This window comes from Balaenoptera ricei, chromosome X (genome assembly GCF_028023285.1).
Source record: "Balaenoptera ricei isolate mBalRic1 chromosome X, mBalRic1.hap2, whole genome shotgun sequence".
NCBI classification, from domain to species: domain Eukaryota; kingdom Metazoa; phylum Chordata; class Mammalia; order Artiodactyla; family Balaenopteridae; genus Balaenoptera; species Balaenoptera ricei.
The window spans coordinates 121,119,069-121,125,905 of record NC_082660.1 but is presented as its reverse complement, the minus strand read 5'-3'; the positions used below and the strand labels follow the sequence as shown (position 1 = coordinate 121,125,905).

General features: G+C 42.1%; 1 protein-coding gene and 1 non-coding gene across 2 annotated transcripts; both read left to right on the top strand.

Annotated features, from left to right (window-relative positions):
• Positions 1–1,585: 1,585 nt before the first annotated feature.
• RBMX (RNA binding motif protein X-linked) lies at positions 1,586–6,625 on the top strand. The gene is made up of 9 exons (XM_059910219.1): positions 1,586–1,733; positions 2,967–3,095; positions 3,297–3,403; positions 3,880–4,051; positions 4,663–4,815; positions 5,074–5,188; positions 5,290–5,415; positions 5,521–5,603; positions 6,232–6,625. The coding sequence occupies exons 2-9, from the start codon at positions 2,987–2,989 to the stop codon at positions 6,540–6,542; spliced, it is 1,176 nt and encodes a 391-aa protein (XP_059766202.1). The 5' UTR covers positions 1,586–1,733; positions 2,967–2,986; the 3' UTR covers positions 6,543–6,625.
• On the top strand, positions 3,148–3,219 carry LOC132358048 (small nucleolar RNA SNORD61). The gene has a single exon (XR_009500405.1). It is a non-coding gene; the product is annotated as a small nucleolar RNA SNORD61 (small nucleolar RNA).
• Positions 6,626–6,837: the final 212 nt, after the last annotated feature.

Sequence of the window (6,837 nt, the reverse complement as noted above, 5' to 3'; positions counted from 1 at the left end):
CCTGATGAGTTTTATTACTATTTCTAAAGTGACAAATTTAGCCCTGATCTCTGGTCTGAGCATCAGATATCTTCACCCTCGCCCACATTCCCAAACTTGCTCCTTTGCAGCCATTTTGATAAATGGCCACCACCTATTAATACCAGATAGTTAGTCATCCATAATGACTTACCCTGTTTTTTGAATTCCACCCCAGTGCTCTCCCATCTGATTCATTAGCAAATCCTGTCCATGCTACCTGCCATATACACCTAGCAATTGTTCCTTCCTCCCCAGATCCACTGCTGAACCCTAATTCAAGGCACTGTCTTCTCTCTCCTGGTCTGTTCGCACAGCCCCAGTGGTGTCCCTGCTTCCACACTTACCCCCTGCAATCTTTTAATGGGTTCGAATGTTCTGCCTACCTCGGCTCCCTCATTTTATGCCCCTTAAATTCCGGTCGCCCTGGATCCCTTTCTGTCCCTTGATACATGCAACCTCTTTCCCTCCATTTTGCGCTTCTTTTTCTGAAAAGCTTCGGATCTCCCACCCCCAACCCAGCTTTCCCGTGGCGGATTTCTTTTCTTCCTTCAGATCTGATCTCCAAAGTCACCTCTTCAGATAGACCTTCCCGGAGGGCTAAATCGAATTTGGTCTCCCAAATGTTGTCCATTAAAGCCCCGAGTTTACGTCTTCCCTGGCACTAATCACAAGATGCAATTGTTTTGTTAATTGTATTTAAATGTCTTTAGTTTGTAAAGAAATTAGAAAATCAGAAATTTTTGTAATCCCCTCCACGAGTAGGATTGGCAGATAAAAAACACAGTTACAGTTGAATTTCAGATAAACAGTGAATAAGTTTACTTTATATGATATTGAGATCTACTTATATTGAAAAAAAGTCTTTGTTATCTGGAATTCAAATTTGACTGGGCATCCTGTATTTCATTTGCTAAGTCTGGCAGCCTTACCAATGAGGCGCGTTGCTCTTGTCTCGCTTTGCTGGGTTGTACCCTCACGGCCAAGCCCAGAGCCTGCCCGCCATTTAGTAGATGCTCAGTAATTGTTCTATGTAAACGGATAATCTGTCTGTTTAGTACAGTTTTTTTCCCCCACCTCATACTTATTTATCAGAATTTTCCCCATTCACTAAAAATTCTTGTTAAAGATATTTGGGGAAAATGTATTTTTAATACAGTAATTCTAAACTTCTTTCTTTTTCATTTCTGCAAAACTGGCATAATTCTATCCTCATCAACGTTGTTTTGAGAATTAAATGAGTTAATGAGTGTAAAGTTTAGCACCATGCCTGGCTCACCGGAACACGCAAAAAATTTCAGTTCTTTATTACATGCAGCCCGTGAACCATTTTAGCGGAAAGCAAAAACGCGGGTTTGTGGAGCACCGGTGGGGGTTGGGAAAACGGTTAGAAATCGGGGCCGGCTGGAGAGCTGAGGGCCCAGGAGAAGGGGAGGAGCGAAGAGTGAATAACAGCGGAGGCAGCTAATGGGGAAGCTGGGAACCGCTCCCCACCCTTCGCGTTTTAAATTCTAAGCTCCGCCTCCATCCGGGTCCTTGAGCCTCGTTCCCGGGCAGTATAAAGTTTGCTGTCTCCTTTGTTCGCCCTCGTTGCGCAGTAGTGCGAGCGGCTTCTCGCTTCCTTTTTCGGGACCGACCACCCTCCAGCGTGCTGAGCTGCTAGGAAGCCGCCGTCGGCGAGCTCGTAGGAGCTTGAAACCGTCGTCACCCCTCCGGTACGTGAGTCCTCTCTTTTACAGTCTGTTTTTCGTTCACTCTTGCCACGTTATAACTTGGGATTATCTCCTTGGAGATGGGGGTGGCGGGCGCCATTTTAAGAACCCAGAGGTGCCGACCTATTTAGGGAAAGCTGGGAGTGTCGAAGGAGAACAGACGCTGGGGTGCCACTTCGTAGTGTACCTCTCCAGAAAGTTTGGCTGTCGCCCCTGGGGGCGGGGGGTGGCGGAGGTCGGGGCCTGAGCGGGACGAGGAGGGACCGCGCCTCCGTGGTCGCTACCTGCATTGGGATGGCGCTGGCGCTCCGGGCGGGCACGTGCACTTTTGCGCGGGGTCCTTGTTCATTGGCGGCCTTGGAGCGGAAGCCCTTTGAGTTTTCTCAGCCTCCGCTGGTGGGAAAAGTTACTCCCCTGACCCGCGGCGGTGGTTCTGGGCTGAATCCAAGTGTCGCCATTTTGTGTTTTCCACGCGGTTTTTAATGACGGGTTTTAATTGGGTTCCGCTGCAGTCATGGAGTGCTTAGTGTTACAGTGCGCGCTTCCACGTTCCGTTACTTCGTCTGAGATGATATTGACGCTTTTTAAAAGTCAACAACCTAGCGAGCGGGGCAGGGGCTGGTGAAGAAGGGGAGTCATAAGTTGATTAAAACTTTAAATTGGTCCTTAGATTTACTAGGGAATCCCAATGAAAGGAGGCAAAGTTCTTGGGAGAGGGCTTGGTCTTACAGACCTACGTTTGGTCTGTGACCTTGACTGAGTCAGTTTAAAAAAATCATTAGGGTAATTGGGATGTGATTGAGTTTTTAAAAGGCAACAAATCTAGTGTTAAAGCTAAAATTCACTTTTTGAAATGTTGTAGTTACTTGGTTAAGACTGCCGAAGTGGATTAAGGGTAACGGCATTAGTTAAGTCGGCTTTTGTTTTTTGGCTGCGCCGCGCGGCTTGTGGGGTTTTAGTTCCCTGACGAGGGATCGAGCCTGGGCCCTCGGCAGTGAGAGCGTAGAGTCCTAACCACTGGACCGCCAGGAAATTCCCTTAAGTTGGATTTTTAAACCAGTTTAATGTAAACAGCTATCACTGAACTAGTTAAGTTGGTTTCCTGGTGAGGCTTAGAAAAAGTTGCTTTCTGTGTATTATGCTATTAAGGAATGATTTTAGTAAACAAGAAAAATGAGCCCCAATACACATGTTGGGTAAACTTTTCCAGGGAGGGTAACACTTTTTTTCCAACAGACTTTCACCAGAGGGAAAAAATGGTTGAAGCAGATCGCCCAGGAAAGCTCTTCATCGGTGGCCTTAATACAGAAACAAATGAGAAAGCTCTTGAAGCAGTGTTTGGCAAATATGGACGAATAGTGGAAGGTGAGTTATCTGAAAGTATATGCAGGTTTATTGTAATTTTAAAAAAAGGTAAGCTGTGATGAATTTGATTGCATTGATTATATGAAATGATAACGTGCTTTGTCCTCTAAGAAGTTCTGAGCTTTCTTTTTACAGATTTACTTTTGTTTTTCCGTTTGAACTAGAGTAACACTCCTTTTCCCCCTGAAAACTACTTTTTAGTTCTCTTGATGAAAGATCGTGAAACCAACAAATCGAGAGGATTTGCTTTTGTCACCTTTGAAAGCCCAGCAGATGCTAAGGATGCAGCTAGAGACATGAATGGAAAGGTGAGACTGTCTGCACAATACCATGTTTCCTAGTACGTAAAATAGCACAATGTTAACCAAGTGTGGTCTAGGGCAGCTCTTGAATTTTACTGAGTATATACTTTTCCAGGACCCTTTTATCCTAGCCCTTTGTAATTTTAGAACGAAATTTTGTAAAGTGTATTATTGACAAGAATCTTTCCGTTTTAGAATATTCGGTATTATATTTCTTCTGGGATCTTTGGCTTTTCTTTTTGGTTATTTGTCTTAATAAATTGGTCATTGTCTGGCATTGTTTTAAACTTTACCGACATAGCAGTACAGTGGATCCACCTTAGGTTTTAGTTCGAATAAGCAGTATCTTAAAAGATTAGGCATTTAAGTGCTAAACAGAAAGGTACAACATTTTGAAGGAAGGACATACTAGTGTCACAGTGCATAGTGGATCTGCAAGTTCTTTTTTTAAATTTCCGTAATTAACCACTGATATTATTTAGTCCTTAGAGGGAAAAGCCATCAAGGTAGAACAAGCCACTAAACCATCATTTGAAAGTGGTAGACGTGGACCACCTCCACCTCCAAGAAGCAGAGGCCCTCCAAGAGGCCTTAGAGGTGGAAGAGGAGGAAGTGGAGGAACCAGGGGACCTCCCTCACGTGGAGGGCACATGGGTAATGACTTAGGTTTACTTTAGTCTTGGTGTATAAGTTAGGAACTGTAAACACACCAGTGTGTGCTTTGGTTAATAAGTATTTTAAAGGCCCTAGCTTTTGAAATTGAGAACACTTGTTCATCTACCAAAGTGATTGACTTAAGGAAAACATAGACGCCATCCTAAGTTAAATTACAATGTCTTGAAATAATTAACAATTAGCTATTCCTTATCCAGGTGAATTCATTCTGTAGGAAAAAACACTTGCAGAAAAATTTTGATAGGTATCAGGTGTTGGTCATATGAAAATGAAACAATGTATATATTTTTTTGAAGTAACTTGAAAAGAACCCTCAGGAGAACCCTTCAGTTCTACTTTGCTAATCTATGCAGACTTATATAGATGACTACTGTATAGAACTGTATACACTTTGTATAGTTCCTTGTGTGTAGTTTTCTGTGCATACACTATATACACTGTACAGTTCTCATGCTCAGTCATGTATGAGTGAGAACTCAAGATTCCCCAACTGAACAGAAATGGTCATATTCTTGATTAAGCAAAGAAAACGATAGATTTTTCTTAGTACTTGTATTAACATGATTTTCTTTTTTTTTCTTCTAACGTAGACGATGGTGGCTATTCCATGAATTTTAACATGAGTTCTTCCAGGGGACCACTTCCAGTAAAAAGAGGACCACCGCCACGAAGTGGGGGTCCTCCTCCTAAAAGATCTGCCCCTTCAGGACCAGTTCGCAGCAGCAGTGGAATGGGAGGAAGAGGTAAATGGTCCATTTATGAAAGTCTATCCTATCACCATAACACAAGGAAGGGTTGAGAGACGAATCCTAAAAATGAAGCTTAAAACTGTACCTAGATCATTGAAAAGATTGGTGTACGTAAGAAATTTTAAAGAGGATTTCCTCATTTACATCCATATTGTCATATTTGGTTGAATCACTACTTTTCATTGCCTGAATGTAAATTGACGTTTTGACTTTTCACTGGGTGTATTTTTAAAATGGACATTTTTCCTTAAGCTCCTGTATCACGTGGAAGAGATAGTTATGGAGGTCCACCTCGAAGGGAACCCCTGCCCTCTCGTAGAGATGTCTATTTGTCCCCAAGAGATGATGGATATTCTACTAAAGACAGGTAACAGAAAAGCATAGTAGTTTTTGTCTCTAATATTAATACTTAAGGTTGAAGGGGAGAGCTCATCAAAAATATGAACCGAGTTACTTTTGTTTCTTTAGCTATTCAAGCAGAGATTACCCAAGTTCTCGTGATACAAGAGATTATGCACCACCACCAAGAGATTATACTTACCGTGATTATGGTCATTCCAGTTCACGTGATGACTATCCATCAAGAGGCTATAGGTAAGTGACTTTGCTGTTGCTGCCATGGCTTGGTGTAAAAAGTTGTTTTTTGCTGTAAAAATTGATGTTCTGGGGCTTGTAATACATTTTTTTCCTTTAATTTAGTGATAGAGATGGGTATGGTCGTGATCGTGACTATTCAGATCATCCAAGTGGAGGTTCCTACAGAGATTCATATGAGAGTTATGGTAAGATTTTGGTTGAGGGTCTTTGAATATCACCAGCTTGAGTTTTTAGGTTCATGAGCCAGTTTATTAGGCTGTTGTGGTGCTTGCTTTTAAAGGGATGTTTGCTTGCTTTTAAGGGGGTAACTTAATCAGCTGGGCTTTTCCTAGTCTTGTGAGGGGCTTTTGTTTTTTCTAAGTTTTTTTTTGAGGCTGTTGGCTTGCTTTGGAGGGGATTTTGCTTGCTTAAATTGGCAGCCTTATGTGTTTTCCCCCAACAGTGAAAATACAATTAAAAATTTTATTAACAAGATCAAATGTTTACCATTGCAATATGAAGGAAAGTCTACAGTTCAAAATTGCAACTTATCACTGGAAAGTGGCTGAGTGTCTACTATAAAATAACAAGCTGTCTGGAATATCCTCTTGAAATACACACCGTCTTCAGTCTTTTCAAACAAACATTAAAACCCATCCATTTCCGTATCTCAGCAGATGAGCAAATCCCTGTTAATGGCCAGCAATGGCAGAGTTTAAAACCTCCCAGTTGAGAAAGTAAACGTTTAATACAAGAATTCTGTAAATTCAGATTTAAATGTTGTATATATACAATTTATAGTGTTGCCATATTACCTGACCATTGACCCTGCAGGTAACTCACGTAGTGCTCCACCTACACGAGGGCCCCCGCCATCTTATGGTGGAAGCAGTCGCTATGATGATTACAGCAGCTCACGTGACGGATATGGTGGAAGTCGAGACAGTTACTCAAGCAGCCGAAGTGATCTCTACTCAAGTGGTCGTGATCGGGTTGGCAGACAAGAAAGAGGGCTTCCCCCTTCTATGGAAAGGGGGTACCCTCCTCCACGAGATTCCTACAGCAGTTCAAGCCGCGGAGCACCAAGAGGTGGTGGCCGTGGAGGAAGCCGATCTGATAGAGGGGGAGGCAGAAGCAGATATTAAAAACAAACAAAACTTTGGACCAAAATCCCTGTTCAAAGAAACAAACAAAAGTGGAACCTATTCTATCATAACTACCCAAGGACTACTAAAAGGAAAGATTGTGTTACCTTTTTTAAATTTCCTGTTAAGTTCCCCTTCCATAATTTTTATGTTCTTGTGAGGAAAAAGAGTAAAACATGTTTAATCTTTGATTTTATGACATTGCTTTCAACAAGCAAATGTTAAGTGTGTTAAGACTTGACATGTGTACTAGTATTGTAATTTTCCAAGTAAAAGTGTCCCTAAAGGCCACTTT

Excerpts from the sequence above, each read along its gene's own strand:
- RBMX (XM_059910219.1), top strand. The coding sequence starts at position 2,987 with ATGGTTGAAGCAGATCGCCCAGGAAAGCTCTTCATCGGTGGCCTTAAT. Across the intron at positions 4,816-5,073 it reads CAGTGGAATGGGAGGAAGAG|CTCCTGTATCACGTGGAAGA; the intron begins GTAAATGGTCCA and ends TTTTTCCTTAAG. Across the intron at positions 5,604-6,231 it reads AGATTCATATGAGAGTTATG|GTAACTCACGTAGTGCTCCA; the intron begins GTAAGATTTTGG and ends TTGACCCTGCAG.